This window comes from Theropithecus gelada, chromosome 12 (genome assembly GCF_003255815.1).
Source record: "Theropithecus gelada isolate Dixy chromosome 12, Tgel_1.0, whole genome shotgun sequence".
Taxonomy (NCBI): Eukaryota; Metazoa; Chordata; class Mammalia; order Primates; family Cercopithecidae; genus Theropithecus; species Theropithecus gelada.
The window spans coordinates 77,301,259-77,320,505 of record NC_037680.1 but is presented as its reverse complement, the minus strand read 5'-3'; the positions used below and the strand labels follow the sequence as shown (position 1 = coordinate 77,320,505).

General features: G+C 45.8%; 1 protein-coding gene across 1 annotated transcript in view; it reads right to left on the bottom strand.

Moving 5' to 3' along the window:
* The window catches only part of LOC112635867 (aldehyde oxidase 2), a 72,662-nt gene extending 54,846 nt beyond the window's left edge, over positions 1-17,816 (bottom strand). The window contains exons 1-10 of the mRNA XM_025403959.1: positions 17,763-17,816; positions 14,860-14,944; positions 13,886-13,982; positions 12,536-12,644; positions 10,970-11,096; positions 9,554-9,615; positions 6,859-6,948; positions 4,461-4,541; positions 2,173-2,317; positions 89-181 (exon numbers count right to left, since the gene is read on the bottom strand). Of these exons, the coding sequence (XP_025259744.1) occupies positions 89-181; positions 2,173-2,317; positions 4,461-4,541; positions 6,859-6,948; positions 9,554-9,615; positions 10,970-11,096; positions 12,536-12,644; positions 13,886-13,982; positions 14,860-14,944; positions 17,763-17,816 (943 nt within the window). The remainder of the gene's footprint in view (positions 1-88; positions 182-2,172; positions 2,318-4,460; positions 4,542-6,858; positions 6,949-9,553; positions 9,616-10,969; positions 11,097-12,535; positions 12,645-13,885; positions 13,983-14,859; positions 14,945-17,762) is intronic.
* Positions 17,817-19,247: the final 1,431 nt, after the last annotated feature.

Below are 19,247 nucleotides of genomic sequence, written 5' to 3'. Positions count from 1 at the left end.
GATGAGGAGGTTCTGAGTTATTTGGCAAGTGTTAGTTTAGTGCAGGGATCGCCTCATTGACATCCTACTAAAAACACCAGGAACTCACCATCACTTGTTTTTGTCACCATACTCAGCTCAGAGATCCTTGCAGGAGAGAGGAAAACTGGATGAAAATGTCCTTGAAATTTCATTGCAGGTCCTGCAGCGTAGAGACAGTTAGGAAAGGGACAGTTATTTTAGAGACAATTAGGAAAGAGAAAATGCTTTTTTTTTGGTGCATTAACATTTTCTTTTTTTAAAGTGGAGGCGGGGTTTTGCCGTGTTGGCCAGGCTGGTCTCAAACTCCTGACCTCAGGTGATCTGCCCACCTCGGCCTCCCAAAGTGTTGGGATTACAGGCATGAGCCACTGCTCCAGGCCTTGAAATTTTCTTATAAGAGATTCAGATACATTAGAGATTGACAGGAAATGTGTACAGATGTGAAAGCAGTGGTTATATACTCCTGCCAAGTAAATTTATGTATGTTTGTATTTATTTATGCACTCACTATGTCCATATAAAAATAGGAAATAGGATAAGATGCTTTTTTTTTTTTTTTTTTTTTTTTCCTGAGACAGAGTCTTGCTCTGTTGCCTAGGCTGGAGTGTAATGGTGTGATCTCAGCTCACTACAACCTCTGCCTTGCAGGCTCAAGCGATTCTCCTGCCTCAGCCTCCCAAGTATCTGGGATTACAGGCATGAGCCACCGCACCCGGATAATTTTGTATTTTTAGTAGAGACGAGGTTTCTCCATGTTGGTCAGGCTGGTCTCGAACTCCTGACCTCAGGTGATCTACCCATCTTGGTCTCCCAAAGTGCTGGGATTATAGGCGTGAACCACCGCATCCGGCCAAGATGCTTTTAAAAACACTCCTGCACATAGTTACCAGGAGACATATAGAAGAATATTTGTAATGCCAAAACAAGCTGTTCTCCAGCAATATAATGGATGTCAAATTGTTCCATGTTCATATGATGGAATACAGCACAGTTACGTGCAACAATATGGATGCATCTCAGGTCAAGTATGTTGAACAAAAAGTGAATTTCAGAAGAATAATACCCTGGGATTCTTCTTATTATTGGGAGTGGGAGACCTTGTAACCTGACTTCCGACCAGAGGTCAGGACTCTCCCTCCAGTCCATTTATGTGAAGTTCAAAAATATGCAAAGCTAAACAACATATTGTTTAAGGATTCAAATATATGTGGCAAAACTATAAAAATAAGGAAGAGAATGACCAACACAATATTCAGGCTAATGAGTACCTTCAAGGAGGAAGGGAAGGAAAGGGGATGTGGCTTGAGAGGGCCCACAGGGGTCTTCAAAGTTCTTGGTGAAGTTTGTGTTCTTAAAGTAGATGTGGGTGGTAACTGAGTGTGCACTGTATTGTTAATATCCCTATAAATATTTTATAAAATTCTACTATATTCATTCAATATTTAACAAAAACAAAAAAGAATAAGACAAAGTAAATGATAAAAAACCCTCTAGGCCAGGCATGGTGGCTCATGCTTGCAATCCCAGCACTTTGGGAGGCGAGGCTGGTGGATCACCTGAGGTCAGAAGTTTGCGACCAGCCTGGCCAACATGATGAAACTCTGTCTCTACTAAAAATGCAAAAAAGGCTGGCGCGGTGGCTCACACTTGTAATCCCAGCACTTTGGGAGGCCCAGGTGGGCAGATCATGAGGTCAAGAGATCGAGACCATCCTGGCCAACATGGTGAAACCCCGTCTCTACTAAAAACACAAAAATTAGCTGGGTGTGGTGGCAGGCACCTGTAGTCCCAGCTACTTGGGAGGCTGAGGCAGGAGATTTGTTTGAACTCGGGAGGCGGAGGTTGCAGTGAGCCAAGGTTGCGCTATTGCACTCCAGCCTAGGTGACAAGAGCGAAACTCCATCTCAAAAGAAAAAAAAAAAAACAAAAAACAAACAAACAAAAAACCCCCACAAAAAACCCTCTAAAACTTTCCTCCCACACCTCTGGGGTCCAGGGTATATGCACATCCAACTTTGGAGAGCACTGGCTTTATTATAAAGGATGAAGTTTTCATCCCTAAAAAGTAGTTTCTGTAGACTGAGAACAGAGTAAGGGACAGAAAGTTCAGCCCAGCATTAAGGGTGGAACGAAAACTGGGTAATCACTTACCCAGTGAGGTGTTGCCCAGAACAAGAGGGGCCTCGGGGTGTTTCACTTTCAGCTCCAGGAGATCCTTGAGGGTCCCAGGAGAGATCCAGGTAACTCTCTCTCCATAGAAGGTCAGTGTTCGTTTTTCTGGATTCTCTGCCATCCTCTAAGGGCAAATGACAAGTATGTGTGCCCGTGTGCATGCCTGTCCTCCTGGCTTATCCAAGGCCTCAGGTGGAGATGTGTTCCTCTACAGAGATGTCAGGGGTTCTGGGGTGCATTTGCCCAAAAATATACTCACTATACCCATTGGCTAATGCCTGAATTTTCATAATTGGATGACTTTTTGGGGACAAGTAACAATATAAGCTGGCACTTGTTATTGAGCATTCAGTGTGGATTAATTTAGCATAATGTAGTCTTATGGCTTTAAAAATCGTAATTACACTAGTGCTCCTAAATTAATATCTTCAGCCTGGCTTTTTCCTCTGAAATCCAAGTTCGTATCTGAATGAGTACTTTGACGTTACCTCTTAGATGTGTAATAGACATCTCAAATTTAATATGTCTCTTGGACTGGCTTAGAGTTATAAAGATAAAAAATTAATATGTCAAAAACTGAGCTCCTCATATCCAATCCCCTTCCAAGCCCCCAAAGAGAAACCCCCAGAAGGAAAAACCCCCTGTTCCTCCAGCGGTCTTCCCCATCTCCGTAAATGGCCATTCCACGCTCCCAGCTGTCCAAAACCCTGGCATCAGCCTTGACAAGCGTCTCTCCCTTCCACCCTCGCAGCTTATCCACCAGCAAATCTTACTGGCTTTTCTTCCAAAACACATCCTGAATCTACTCGCTTCTCACTCCTTCCACCTGAGCAGACTGGCGTAGCCACCACCATCTCTCAGGATGCCGTTAGTCCCCTGACAAGGTTCATGCTCCTTCCCTTCCCCTCTGCAGGCCATTCTCAAAAACAGCAGCCAGAATGATCCTGTTACCACTTCAACTGGAGCACACCCCTCCTCTATCCAGCCTGTTAGTTTCTCACCCCACACAGAGTAAAAGCCGAGCAGCATGAAGTCCAGCACGGTCTGCCCCTGACAGCTCCCTGGCCTTCCCCTCGCTCACTCTGCCCCAGCCAGGCTGGACCACGCTCTGCCTCTGATCAGGCCTGGTGTTCTCCTGCCCTTGGGGCCTTTGCATTGGTTGTTCCAACCGCCTGGATTGCTCATCTCCCTCTTCAGCTGGGAGGGCTGGCCCCCTCACTTCCTTCCAGACTTTCTTCAGATGTTATCCTCTCAGAGTTTTCTTTGGGCAGGATATCTAAAATTGCAACTCCATGCATCCTATCTTTCTCTGCTTTATTTTTTTTCTCCTTAATACTTCTCAATCTCTAACAGACTATATCCTTTCAAAAATTATTTATTATTTTTTTGGGAGGACAGGGCCTCACTCTGTTGCCCAGGATGGAGATCAGTGGCATGATCTCGGCTCACTGCAGCAGCCTTGCCCTCCCAGGCGCAAGCAATCTTCCCACCTCAGCCTCCCAAGTAGCTGGGACGACAGGTGAGTGCCACTACAGCTGGCTAATTTTTTGTAGAGACTGGGTTTCGCCATGTCTGGCTGGTCTCTAACTCTTGGGCTTAAACCATCTGCCTGCCTTGGCCTCCCAAAATGCTGGGATTACAGGTATGAGCCACTGTACTCGGCCACACTATATCTTTTATCTACTATTTTGCTTATTGTCTGCCTCTCTCACCAGATTACAAGCTCCTTGAGGGCAGGTGTTTTGTTAGTTTTGTTCCCTGTTCTATATTCAGTACCTAGAACAGTGTCTGGCATGTTGCTGGATGGATAAGTACTGGTTGAATGAATAAACAAACACATTAGAACCCCTTCAGAAATCGGTGTTTGATAGAATAGGACTGCTGCATTTCTGCAAAGAAACATGCTGATGGGAGGAAGGCTGAAAGGTAGGGGCCTCTCCTGGAAGTGTTCCTTGGGGTCAGTATGCTGGAATGGGCCAGAAGACCAAGGAGAAGCTTAGCAGTGCTGTGTCTCCTGGACAGCCACTAGTGACACATTCCATGATGAGAGAAATGAAGAAATCATTTACAAAACAGCCGCAGTGGAGGCTTCAGGGAATGTGCCAGGGGTCAGGCAGGGAGTGGCGGGGAGGGAAGCAGGCATCTTCATCTTATCGAACATTTTCACAATTTGACAATTTCATGGGAAGGAAAATGGAGGCTTTATAAAACTGAGTTTATAACCAATGATATTTAAACAAGTACATAAAATATCCAGCTTGTCTTACCAAGAGTTCTGGGGGAAATATGAGCTCCTGGGTTGGGTCCAAGGATTGAAACTCTTCTTTCGCAAATAACTTCGTGCAAATCTTTATAAAAGGAAGAAACAGATGGCTCTGTCAGCCCAGCTCCATTGGAAACAGCCTTGTAATTCTTTATAGGAATTAGGCAACATGAACGTAGTGATAACTCTCCTAGTCTCCCTGGACAGGGAAATAGTTCAAATCAAATAATTTAAAATAGGAATCTTATTTTAAGAGAAATACTGATTTGCCACTAATGCAACACTAAAGAAAAGAGTATTCTATGAAATACTACAAAGAGTATTCTGGAAAACACCAAGACAGTCTATGAAAAACTATGGGAGGTTGAATAAATTAGGGAAATCCTCTTCATTGTGCCCCACATGCCCATGCATAAGCACACACACACACACACGCACACACACACACACACACAGAGTTTGACTTTAATAACAATAGTTAACATTTATTAAGTGCTTGCATTCCAAATGCTTTTACATGTAATTTATTTAATCTTCACAATAATTGTATAAAGAAAGTAAATTATCTCCATTTTACCCTGTAGGAAACCAAAGCACAGTGAAAAGTTACCCAAACTGTAATCTTGTCTGGATCAGATCTGTTTTAGCTTTGGAAAACATTCTTGCCAGAAGAACATTCCTGAAGAGGTAAGGAAAACAGAGAGAGAACTGCGGAGCACAGAGGTGGACGTGGGTGTGCTGGAGAAGAGAATATGCAGGCATGAAAGGTAGACAGATCAGGGTTCACTCACTCGGAGGTCAGCACTCTAACCTTTCCAATGGAAAAATCCTTAACCTCTCTAAGGATTAAATGAAAATAACCCATATTTTGAAGGGTAATTGTGATAATAGGTAAAATGACCTGACATTTGTCCAACACTTCCCCTCTTTTTCTATCTCTCTGAGGTTTTCCTAGGCTCCAGAAAAAAATAAAAACACTTGTAATTGTTCCTTGATAAAGTTCTTAGTAGGGCCATAGGTTAGGCATTTCAGGGCCACATCTGAATGATCTGTTTTTGCGTTAGTTGGCATTAGAAGTATAGAGAGTGCCTGAGGGCAATAATGTGGTATATATCTAACACCTAGAAATAAGTTTGTGCCGGGAAATTAAAATATAAAAAATTAATAAATGAACATTGAGAAATGAAAAGTTTTCTTAAACAGATCCCAGGCCAAGACTTAACGGCTACCCAAGTGGAAGATCTTAACATCGCTTAAAGAGAAGGGGGAGCCGCTTGGGCAGACACCTGGCCTCACGCAGGTCCAGTCTGGTGGAAGAGAAGGGTCTTCTCTGACGCTGCCCATTAAGGCTATGCAATTGCTTTGTGTCCATGCTCACCAAGCAGCCTTCTCATTGTAATTTGGCTTCCTGGTGTGTTTTCCTACAGGGAAAGGATCTGTGACTCAGTGATGGCAAGATCCACTTTATAATTGTGTTTCTCTTCATAAAAGAATATGGGGCTCATTCCAGTTTAAATGTCATGGTCTTTTGAGTTTGGTTAAAGTGAATCAGGTAGTCCCTAGAGCCCAGTCATTGCCCAAATAAAATTCCCCAGACCACAAAACTGAGAATTGACTTTAGGATGTATTGACCCCAGCAAGGCACTGATCCTCTGTGAAGCGGCTCTGAGGGGTGAAGCCCCCTCCCTTGGGCAGCACTCCGCTGTGTCACAGCACACTTTCTTCAGACCCAATTAGGGTGACGGTGGGAGCCAAGAATGGGAAAAAGATATGTGTGAAGGATAGAAACACACGTGTTTGTCTATGGTCAGCTCTATGCTCTCAGATTTCCTCGCTTACTGGGAGCTGATTCTGTATTTTATCCTGTATTTCAAGTTCTCTAAGTAATATCTTTAAGAATTTGGCAGTGCCGTTTTTTCCTGGAAACGAGCATCTCTCAGACAGCAAAGCCAGAGACTGGAATCTTTAAGGCTGGACTTCCTGGCTGGGGGGCCACTGACTTGTGTGTGACTGTGGACGGCTCCTCAGCCTTCTGGGGCTGCAGCGCCCTCTGTCTACAGAGGAGGAGACATGACAGAAGACAGCTCTGCAGGGGCAAGTACAGAATTCACTTCCACCTGAGAATGTGGCCCATCCAGAGTCGGGGGAAGTGCTTTGTTTCTGATCTGAGTGTTTTTGTCTTCCTGTTGTCCCAGCCTTTCTGACTACGAAGGGGAAAATCGGAGTGTGGGCTTTGATCACCACTTTCCGCAACTCCCAGAAAAAAAGAGCTTTATTTGCACATGCGCTTCGGACAGTTGTAAGCAGAGAATGACCATTAGAACAAGCAAGCACAGTTTCAACACTGGGTCGGCATTAAGCAAGACTCACAGTGAGCGGACAAAACAAACAAAAGGACTCACCTCACTTTTCTTGCCAAGTGGGGAAGAGTCATTTTCTCCCCAATCCAAGCAGCATTTTCCCGTTCCTTTCTGTTGACAGCTATTTGACTCCTAAGAAGGTGAAATGCCTTAGATGAAAAACTTTTGAGTAGGTAAATGGGAATGTGCCCTGAAAGGTTGGCAATTTAAATGAGACTTCAGACTTTTTAAACCACTGTGGGTGGTTTCTGTTGGAACACTGATAATCACAAGGTCTTTCTTTTTTGCTTATTTTTAAGAATAATACATATAAAGGGCAGGGCGCGGTGGCTCACGCCTGTAATCCCAGCACTTTGGGAGGCCGAGGCGGGCAGATCACGAGGTCAGGAGATGGAGACCATCCTGGTTAACACGGTGAAACCCCGTCTCTACTAAAAATACAATAAATTAGCCGGGCGTGGTGGCGGGCGCCTGTAGTCCCAGCTACTCAGGAGGCTGAGGCAGGAGAATGGTGTGAACCTGGGGGACAGAGCTTGCAGTGAGCCAAGATCGCACCACTGCGCTCCAGCCTGGGCGACAGAGCGAGACTCCACCTCAAAAAAAAAAAAAAAAAAAGAATAATACATATAAAGTATATAAGATACATAATTTGATAGGTAATATACAAAATATATAATATAAAATGATAATATAGAATATAGAGAAATGTAAAAGAAATAAACTGTCATTACCCTATTCCACTGATAATGTTTTCACATTTGGGATTGTATTAGTACATTTGTATAGTACATAGTATATGAACATTTTTATTCATTACACGTACAGCTTTGTATACATATATGAATTTTTAGGTTAATTCCTAGTGGAAAATTAATTGATAGATGCTTTGTAGGGCAATAATAATTTATAAGAGGAAAAAAGAAAACCATTTTAGAAACCAGATCTCCCAGACATTTGGGATGTGGATGGTACTGTCTGGGGATAAGTTGACAATTAGTTTGAAAGCAGGTTTCCATTTGCCCGCTCTTTCGCTTCCCATTTTTTCCAAACTAACCTCTTGTATCTTCTTCCTTGAGTAAGTTCTCCTAAGTTCCTAGCATGATACTTTCTTCCAGACACTTCAGGTCTTTGTCTCTACTTAAATGTCTTGAGCTGCCATCTCTTCAATTTTATCCAAGAAGCAAAAACAGCTGGGCCAAGCAAGCAGCACTTCTCTTACTCAAAGCTCTGAGAGCTTCCACGGTGCACCGTGAACCAATAATGGAAAAAGCCAGTCATCTCTTGGCCCATTTGATATTAGCCTTGTGTATTCCCTCTGAGACTGGGTTGCTTTACCCACTAAAGTCCTGTGAGACATGCTGGCTACCAGGTGGGGTGGCTGACCACATTTTTGCCTTTATCCCCAGAGTCCGTGTGCTTGGAAAGTGGATAATAACATCTGTATCCACAGGCAAAGATGCTTCCTTTAACTTTTTTCATTTGTATTTCACAAGTGCTTTTTCACTCTGCACCAGCCATTTGCTGGGCTTACAAGCTATTTCATTTACTTCTCAGCGTGTTACCTTTGGCTCCCTCATGTAGCAGTAGACATCTGGGAAATGCATGCACAGGTGACCTGCCTGGTTCTAGGACATGGGACACACCTCCTGGTCTACTTCTGGGCCCACCTCTACGATTTGTGGAGCCTCAGCAAAGAGTGCAAACAAAGGCCCCCAGCCTGGCGCCTGCAGGCCTTCTCCTCTACCCTGGCTCTGTTCTGTGCTGTGAGGGGCCTGAGCACTGCAGCATGAACAGCCAAGCTCAGTCTACTCCCTCCACAAACAGCTGCTCCTTGGCCACCCTCTGACCTAGGCGTGCAGACACTGCTGTTGCCAGGCTGACTAGACAGACTCAGATAAGAGGCTTATGTGTGGTCTAACAGTGGAGTCAAGGCCATCCATGGAGAATGATCTAGAACAGGGGTGAGGTTTCAGGTGGGCAAGTCATCTTGGTGCCATGAACTCCCGAAAATCGCTGGAGGAGGACCAGAGAGGGGCCCTGTAAAGTATGGGGTCCCCCTTTTTTGGGCCTAAGGGCTGTACTTCCCACATTCATCCTGCCCTCAGCACAGAACCACCAGATGTGCCTGTCTGGTCTCCCTGTCAAACACTATTCACATGTCAATGACGTCCTCAATAATAGCAGTAACTATTTGTGGAACTCTTACTAAGTGCCAAGCAAGACTTACGTGATTTTCTCGAGATCCTTGTGAAGAATCCCCATTTTGTAGAGGAAACTCCCTGTGCTCTTGTACTTGGAGTGCATTTTGGGTTCCACTCTACATATTCAGCTTCTTGTCTGCTCACAACTTCTCAACTGGTTGGATTCTGGAACTGACCTTGCCTCACCAAAGCAAACTCCACCCCCTTGCATCCTTTGTCCCCTTGGGTTTGCCGAGGCCCTCTGACTTGCCTGTCCAGATGCCTTGCTGAACTAGTTACAGAAAATGTCTGGACAGCTGGTTGGATGACTTGGCTTCCCTCTGTGGTTTTGATTGGACAACATCAAAGGTGTCGCAATGTTCCCCCAGTCCTCAACAAAAAGCTAAAACTTTTTGAGTTGGTTGGAGCTAACTCACTAAGTCTCCCTGATAGTCTGTTGAGATGGTCTAAAAAATTTTAATTCCTCTGTCCCTGGCCTTGATCAGCTGTCATTGTCATTCTTGCTGCATAAGGCGTCCCCACAGTCACCTACTCACCATGCAGAAAGTCCTTCCACTCTCAAGTATTGGCCGATACCCAGTGCAGTGGCATAGATTACCTAATCGATCAGAGAAGAAGCATGGTTGTTAGTAGGCTTTGTATTTACTGGCTTCTTTTGAAAGTTAAATAGATCTAGCTTTTTTTTTTTTTTTTTTAAACGGGTCTCACAATGTTGTCCAGGCTGTATTCAAACTTCTGGTCTCCTCCTACCTCAGCCTTCTGAGTAGCTTGGGCGACAGGCATGCAGCACTGAGCGCGGTTCCCAACATTTTTAAAAAGGGCATTTTAACATCTGCCAAGTGGTTTAATGCTTTATTCCTCTACTTGGAATATTATCCTGCCCACTACCTCAATTCCAGTTTTATTCTTTGTCTTAAAGATGATAGCCTAGTTGGCGAGCTCACTTGCTTCATCTATTAATTTATGAATTCGATGTAGAGCTATTGACAACTATATTTCAGATACTAGGTAAGAGAGTGGGGATCCTCAAACAGAAAACCTAGGCAGTTTCTAAGGCCCTGATATACCATCATGACTTGGATGGTTTGTCAGTGATGCTCCTCAGTTGCTTTTAGATAATTACATCAGAATCTCCTGGGGGCATTTTAAAAAAATGCAGATTCCTAACCCTGCTCCAATTCTCCTGAATCAACCATTTAGGGGTGGGTCCAGGAATCTGCATTCCAGAGGTCTGCAGGTAATTCTACTGCATGAACTTTCTGTTCTATTGCTGTTTCATGTAATAACATTTGAGAGCCTCAGGTTTCCAAAGATGAAGACCTAGGGGGTGGGAGTGAGAGGTTCTAGGTTCCCAGGTTTGAGCGGTCCTCCTGCCTCAGCTTCCTGAGTAACTGGGATTAACGCAAGCATCACCATGCCCGGCGTATTTTTGTTTCCCCGTGTTGGCCAGGCTGACGGGGTTTCACCTTGTTGGCCAGGCTGGTCTTGAACTCCTGATCTCAGGTGATCTCCCTGCCTTGGCCTCCCAAAGTGCTGGAATTACAGGTGTGAGTCACTGCACCCAGCCCATTTCTGCTATTTTAAGCCCAGCAGTTTGTGGTACTGAGTTAGGGCAGCCCTGAGAAACTAATACAGGCCCTTAACAAAGGAAGCCAAATAAGTCACTGGATAGAAAATGGGGTGTTAAGTGGGTGGTGTGGAGTGTGCACACTGTGCTAGTTCTGTGCAGGCCATTCCAAGCACATGCTCTGATAAGCAGGGAGCAGCTTGGCATTCTCTGCACCTGGGTGCTGTAGCTACTTTAGAACCAACTGAAGCAGAGGCCTGAGAGGGGTTAGGATGACATTGGGGGTAGTGTGGAGCAGTTTCTGGATCTATCCAGAAACACACTTCCCACTTGGCCCCTGGTTGGGGCGGTGGGGGTGGGGTGGGTTTTCTCTGTTTAGACTTACCTCCCAAGGCTTCCATGAGCTGCTCCTCCGAGGGCTGCGGGTGGTTCCTGAGCAGTGTGTACATGGACATCACCATCCCAGGGGTGCAGAATCCACACTGGGTGCTGTGGCTCTTGGCGATCCGCTCCTGGAAAGACACATGAATGGTTTCAGCCGTGCCTTCTCGCTGCCAGCAACTCTTACCACACTGCACAGCCTGCAGTTCCCTGGCAATGGTAGAACCCACTCCCTGAGCAAAGGTACCCTTCCCTTTGATCAGACTCTGCCCGTGTTCCTTTCCCTAGGCTGCTCCTGGAGAAAGTGGCTCAGAAGCAATGTCCTATGATAATCACTTTCCAAGGTCAAGGGCTCAAATCCTTCTAATTGGGAATTAGTAGCACGCATCCGCCACTATCAGAGCGCAAAGAATCCTCTGGAAATCAATAAGTATAAACTGAGTGTGTGGGAGTTTCAAAAATAGTTTTCTTGACTACCTCTGCATCTTGCACAACTTATTTCTATGAGGCTACCTCTTTCTGATTGACTTGGAGACTGTTGAACTCACTTTGCTTTCTTCCTTAAATTCTTCTGTGTTGGCACAAAGGGAGTTTTCCTTTCAAAGGTCTGAGATTTTGGTCCATGTCCTGGGTCGCTGCCATTTAAAGTGTCGTCCATGGACTAGCAGTATTGACTCCACCTGGGCTCTTACAGGAAATGAGGGACCTGAGGCTCCTGCTTCAAATCTCTTTACTCAGAATCTGCATCTTTAACAAGCTCCTGGGTGAGTCTTAGGCGCATTAAAGTTTGTATCTAAATCTGGAAGCCCTGCTCTAGATTGCAGAATGTAACGTAATCCTAGGATTTGGGTTTATCAACCTTGCTGTGAGCATCCTCTCTGCCCTCCTACTAGACTCTGGTACATTCTGCTGGATCGTTTGCCTTTGCCCATCTCTTTGGAGTTCATTCTCCAAGGAGATCATGTAGTTAAACCCAGAGGCCCTCTGGGCTCCCCCTGTCTAGAAAGACTCAGTGTTGGTTAATCTGGTCCTATGACTCCCAAGCTTCTGTGACAATGTCAGAGGAATCGTTGTGCTCTCTGTCAACACATGTCACATTGCTCTTAAATCCAACCTCTTTGTTCCAGCTTCAGGTTAAGATTCAGAGAAGCAATTGTTGCCATATTCTGGTGAAGTTTTGGATTCCTCTTACCCCAATTCTAATTTTACTCCTAAGATCTCTGCACCACAGGAAATAATCCTAAATTTTATTCTGTTAGCCTCAGAGACATTTTATTCTATGTGTAATATTCTTTGTATAGTACCTATTCCGGACCATTAATCAATACTTCAATAATTCCGCTTCTCATTCAAGCAGAAAAAGTGAAAAAAAAAAAAGATGATTAATCAAATGTGGATGGAGTTTTCAGTTTTCTTTTAAATCACTTAACAAATGTTATTACCGTGGTCAATAGGCATCCAAAGCTTCTGCTTATCTGATCACAACCTAGAAGCCTCAGGCAGTACAGCCAACACAGCATTTGGCAAAAAGATAAAGTTAAGAAGTGAGAAAATGAGGATGTGTTCTTACCTGTACAGGGTGAAGCCTGGTTTTGATGCTTCCAACACCTTCCACGGTGGTGACAGCAGCTCCATACAGAGAGCAGATGGGCATCAGGCATGCAGTGACAGAGAAGTGTCTTTGTATAAGAAACACAAGGAGAGTCAAGGGGAGTAACACAGTCCTGCCTCATGGGGAAGCCTGGCACCAGGAAGAACAGTGGAAAACCTCCAAATCCCGTCATGGAGCTGAGGGGATGGGGAACTGGGGAGGAAGAATTTACAGTCCTCTCTGCTGACTCTGCTGTCTGTAGGAATAGGGATCCTTAAGGTGAATCTGGGCATTCTGAACTTCAGAAACACTTTCCAAGCCCAGAACAGATCCACCCGGGAGTAAGGGAATGAACTTGTGTCACTAGGAGTGTGGCTGGACTTCAATAGTATTCATTGGGGCATTGACTTCATAACAAGCAAAAGGTTTTATCTATATGGACACATTTGGGAATTTTTTGCTTCCTAATTTAAAACTCTCTGGATAAGGTCATTCAACAGTGTAGGATAACCTGTGTTCTGAAGCCATCTCTTGATTTGTTGGGCCAATGGACTTGGGAGAACCCCAACTTCTAGAATCTGGTCCTTAAGAGATGAAATCTTGGCCCAGGTCCTTGCTTTGTAGTGCTGGTCCAGCCCAACTGTAGAAAGGGCATTAGCTGCTGGTGGTGGTGGCTCATGCCTGTAATCCCAACACTTTGGGAAGCTGAGCAGGCAGATTGCTTGAGATCAGGAGTTCGAGACTAGCCTGGGCAATATGGTGAAACCCTATGTCTACCAAAAATACCAAAAAATTAGCTGGATGTGGTGGCAGGCACCTGTGGTCCCAGCTACTGGGAGGCTGAGGTGGGAGGATCACTTGACCCTGGGAGGCAGGGGTTAGAGTGGGCCAAGATAGCAACACTGCACTTCAGCCTGGATGACAGAGTGAGACTCCACCTCAAAAAAAGGGAAAGAAAAAGCATTAGCTTCAGAGCCAGAAAGTGTGGAGTTCCAGTCCTTGTTCTATAGATTACTAGTTGTATGACTTTGAACAAGTCACTTCATCTCTTTGAGTCTCAGTTTCTTCATCTGTAAAATCAATGGCTGACCTACATTGGGGTTTCTTAACCTGGGGTGCATAGATGGGCCTTGGGGGATCTCCCTGAAATGGCGTGTAAAATGTAGTTAGTTTATGTGTTATCCGAGTAGACGGCTCACAGCTTTTATTGGATTATTTAGAGCAGTCTAAGATCCGTACACAGCAAGAATCTAAGAACCTTTCTTAAAGTTGTGAGCTAAGAACACGAGCAAGACACAAAGTACTGTCCTGGCTTCTGGGCTGGGATACCTTATCTTCCTGGACACGGGGTCATGCTTGGACACCATCACGGTGCAGGCGCCGCAGCCTCCTCTTCCACAGGCGTACTTGGTTCCTGTGAGGCGTACTGGAAGGGGCGCAGTCAAGGAAAAGATGCCAAGGAGAACATTTGCTTTCAGTATAGCTGCTCCCTAGGGGGTCACTTCTGAGGAAGGTCTTTTGGCGGGGTGAGTGCAGGTCTGAGAAGCCGTTCACTTCCTTCCGGTCTTAGTTTGACACTTGGCGTATTAACCTCTCCCTGCCTGTTTTCTCACAAAGAGGGAGAAGCATGTTGCCATGCAGGGATGGCTATCTCCCCATTTTCCAAGAGAAGCTGAAAAATCTTGATTTTAAAAAATATGAAATTTTCCAATTTCTAAACATCAACAACCAATTAAAAACCTTGGGCTTTTAAACAAAACTTGTCCAGAAGCCGATTTCATCAATTAGTAATTTCTGTCATTTGTTTATTTTTTGTTCTCAGAGAACTGAAAGATCCATATTTTAATTTGCCAATTAAAATATGTTTGCTATTAAAAGGATCTATATTCCAGAATATGAAATGGCAGGGAAAAGCTAGGGTAAGAAAACACATGTAGGGAAAGGAAATCTTTCCCTGTGATACAGGTTCTCACTGAATCTGGAGAATTTGGTTTCAAAAAAGGGCAGGGCAAATGCAACACAAGCCTCTATTACATAACAAGCCTGGTGGGGCTCCAGAAAGCCTGTAAGGGAATTGTTAGTGCTGAAATAAAGAGCTTAGCTTCTATTTCACCGTACTATCGATACAGGAAACTCCGGGGAAACTTCATCCTCTCCAAAACAGCCCGATTAACCTAATAGCCTTAAAACCACGGCCAAAAGCAAATAGAGAGGAAGAGCCAAGGGGGCTGACTATTTGAATGGAGAGATTTGATTCATCCTCATAATTCTCAGCTGGCCTAACTGTTAAGGCAAACACAGACACAGCCAGGACTTTGACAAAAGGGTCCAGTTCTTTCGTAGGAAGGTCAGCAGAGTCCCTTCTGGGTCCACATTCCTCTCCATCACCTGTGTTGGGAACAGAAGAGAGATGATTATGGGACTTGTATCCGTGACCCCATGGAACATCTTCAAAACCTGTTTGATTTAGGGATTAGGGTATAATAGGCCTGATTTCGTCTGCACCTGTTTTTTTGGTGCTCTGAGGGCACGTGACGTTCACACATGTTAACAGGACAGAAGACTCACAGGGCAAGTGTGGCAACAATGCTGTGATATATGAGTGAGCCGGGAACACTGCTGTGTAAAGATGCCTCTGGGAGGGTGTTATTCATATTTGCTCCACTATCTATTTTTGTGGAATCTTCCAATTCGGTCTTGAAATAGTTCAAATCTGGGAGGGACTTGGATTGTGTGCATGTGTGTGCGTGTGTGCATGTGTGTGCGTTTATGCATGTGTGTGCCTGTGTGTGTGTGTGTGTGCATTATGTGTTTGTGTGCACGTGTGTGTGCATGGACGCAATGAAGGGTCCTGTAGGGAGGCAAGCTGGGTAGGCAGAGATTCTGGCCCCTCTGAGATCCCTCTGGTTGGGAATGCATTTGCCGCAGCAGGAGTCTGAAGAGTGGTAGGAAGGAAGAGGAGACAGAGAATTGCTGCTGTCCTGGGGAGGCCCTGGAGCCTGCCACTCCCTCAATAGCAGTGGGGCCAGCGGTGAGACTTGATGTCCCAGCTCAGGACCCAGGTGGCCCTGGTGGACACTAACATCCCCAACTCCTTGAAAAGTGGAGGTTTGGCCTGGTGCGGTGGCTCACGCCTATAATCCCAGCACTTTGGGAGGCTGAGGCAGGTGGATTACTTGAGGCCAGGAGTTCAAGACCAGCCTAACCAACATGGCGAAACCTTGTCTTACCAAAAATACAAAAAAAACCCCCAAAAACAAAAAAGGGCCGGGCATGGTGGTGCATGTCTATAATCCCAGCTACTTAGGAGACTGAGGCATGAAAATCGCTTGAACCCAGGAGGTGGAGGTTGCAATGAGCCGAGATTGCACCACTGCACTCTAGCCTGGGAGACAGAGCAAGATTCTGTCTCAAAAAAAAAAAAAGGAAAAGGGGAGGTTTTAGGGGTGTCCTGCGAACACATCTAGTCATTTTGTTGCGTCGGAAGAAAGGAAGATACAGTGAACTATCCATGTTAGGGTCTTCCTTTCTCCCCAGAAGGAAGACATAAAGTTTTGTAGATCTCAAACAATTAAAAAAACAAGGAAGATGCATCCAAGTTGGGATGTTAAAGTTCAGCTGCTTTCTGGATCTCCAGGGGATCCGAATCAATGGAAGAAGAGGCCGTTGTCTGCCTGCCCCTAGCCCCACAGCTAATCCTTTAAGCACATGGATTGACAGTGTGGTTGGATGAGTTATTTTTATTTTTATTTTTTTTTGAGATGAAGTCTCGCTCTTGTCCCTCAGGCTGGAGTGCGATGGCGTGATCTCGGCTCACTGCAACCTCCATCTCCCGGGTTCAAGCCATTCTCCTGCCTCAGCCTCCCGAGTAGCTGGGATTACAGGTGCCTGCCACTGCGCCCGGCTGATTTTTGTATTTTTAGTAGAGACGGGGTTTCACTAAGTTGGCCAGACTGGTCTTGAGCTCCTGACCTCAGGTGATCTGCCCTCCTCAGCCTCCCAAAGTGCTGGGATTACAGGCGTGAGCCACTGCGCCCTGCCGGATATTTCTGTTGTGTGACTGACTCCCACCCCTACCACACCGTCCTTGCATTTCTTCTAACCCCTGACTTATTCCCTGCTCTGACTGCAGCTACTTCACTCTGGGCTCATGGCACAGAAGTGATGTGGGGTGGAAAGTAGAAGAAGGAGCCTCCTCTGGCTTTTGAGTTTCCAAAACCTAGGCCAGTGGGTCAGGCAAGTAAGGACTCAGACCCTCGAATGACAGTTTTGGAAGAACATATGGCGGTTGCTGGTTACGGAGTCTGCATACAGCAGAGTGGGTCAGAAGGGCATTGATAAGAACTTTAAGGCTCCTTTCTTGAACTAAGCTCTGGGGTTGGGGGTAGACAATGACCAAGTCCTGGGGCTGAGGGTCCTTGAGGGAGAAGTGACAAGACCCCAGAAAAGCCCTATGCCTTGGGGGCTGCAGAATGGTTCATTTGAGAGACAGACAGGGACTCAGGAAGCGAAGGACCTGCAGAGGGCACTAGGGTTAACTAGGGGCCTGCGTGGCTGGATGGTGAGGACTGGAGGGAGGATGCTGGGACAACTGGCAATGGAGAGTCCCTGCCCTTGTTATACAGGCACCAAAATGGAGCTTAGCTACAACCCAGGGAAAGCAGGGGACTCCAATTGACTGTGAGGACATTTTAGCCAATTCTGTACAATGAGGACTCAACAGAAAAATTAAGCTGATAAACAAACAAAAAAAAGGTCCCATTTCTTGTCCTCCTAATTCTGAGGATCAAGACATGTCACCAGATAAAGTGTGTCCATGAATCAGGCCTGGCACCAGGCGCTTTCCAAGGGGGGCTTCCTAAACAAGGAAAGGGACAGCTTTCTTTTCATCTTTACGATAGTCCTAGAAGTGGATTTCAAAGATGAGGATGCCAAGACTCAGGGAGGGGAAGTGGCGTGCACAACATTATATAGTAAATGGCGAAGCCAGATTCATCTGACACCAAGGCTTTACTGAGTCCTCCCCACATTTCCAGAAGCTGAGCTCTGGCTGAGTGGGAAACAGGTCACATTAGGATGGCTTTCTAGTCCCTGGCTTCTTGCCCCTGACTGCAGGGGCTCAGCCCAAATGGGCCACAAGAGCTGCCCTCCAGCTCGTGGTTTCCTGCTGCCTCTGCACACCATGGTAGGAGTGCCCATCACTTACCTTCCTCCCGTTCACGAAGAAAACCAGCTCGTCTGATCGTGATGCGCAACGCATTGCACCTGTAAACAGGTTCTGCTTTACAAGACACGGTGGGAATGCAGTTTGCCCCAGCCACAGAATTGAGTGGTAAGGATTTGTGTAGAAGCAGGTGGCCTGGAGCCTCAGGAGCACAAGAGGTGGAGACTTCCTTGTTTCACAGCTTAAGTCTAGGGCCCCTGTCTAGTCCAGCCTCTTAACTGGAGCCTCACTCTGCCTCCCGCCAATCCTGACTTTGAAGCTGACTCAGTACACAGCCCACACCTCTTCTTGCTTTTTCTGAAGTTTGAGGGCATCAGCATGAAAACCATAAACAACAATCTAAGCTTAAACCTGCTCTGCACACTGCCTCAGCCCTGGGAACAGACCCTGGATGGATTTCACTTTTTTCTAGGACAGAGGTGGGCTTTCTGAGACCTCCCACTTTCCCCAACTTTTTTTTCCTTCTAATTTTAGGTGCAGAAATGTCTCCTCATAGGTGATCGTATGATCAAATCCAGTCTGTGCCATAGCTGAAGTGGAGTTGTGGGGTGCCTTCCTACTTCCTCCCCACCCACAGAATTGTTCCACTGCAACACAGCGATGTAGTTAAGGCAACCACTGTACAGATAAGTAAACTGAGGCCCAGAGAAGTGAGATTGGTAGCTTGGAGTCACTCAGAGTAAGTGGCAAAGCAGGAACTAAAACTGAGATATTGGACTTGTAACACCTGTAAGATGTATAGACAGAATCCTTGATTTAAAAAAAAAGAAAACCCAGCCAGGCGTGGTGTGGCTTACACCTGTAATCCCAGCACTTTGGGAGGATTACTTGATCCAATGGGCTTGAGACCACCCTAGGCAACATGGCAAAAACCTGTCTCTACTAAAATATACAAAAATTAGCCAGGTATGGTGGCACATACCTGTAGTCCCAACCACTTGGGAGGCTGAGGCAGGAGGATGACTCGAGCTTGGGAGGTTGAGGCTGCAGTGAGCTGTGAACACGCCACTGTACTTCAGCCTGGGTGAAAGAGCGAGACCCTGTCTCAAAAAAAAAAAATCATGTTTGTTCTTCATGAACATCTCCAATTAGCTATCTGTAGAGAAAATCAAGCTGTTCTTATTCTTTCAGCTGAAGTAATGCCTAGCACTTGGCCTCATGTATGGGTGAAGCAAGTAGCTGCTTATGTGCCTGGCTTCAGGAGAGCTGGCAAGACCACTCTGTTCCCCAACACTTCCTTGACCAGTTCTTGGAGCCCTGGCACCATCATTAGAGTCAATCCTTGGTCTTCAGATGAGCATTCACTGTGTGGCAGTGTATCTGTCAGGCCAGAATGGCCAACACCTGGCATCCTCTTGATCTGGCTAATTAAGGAAGGTCCTGTCATTCCCCTGGTCCCTATGTGGCTTCAGAATCCTTCCTAGAGCTACTCCTCAACGAATGGAGTTGGCAGCTTCCAAATTTCTT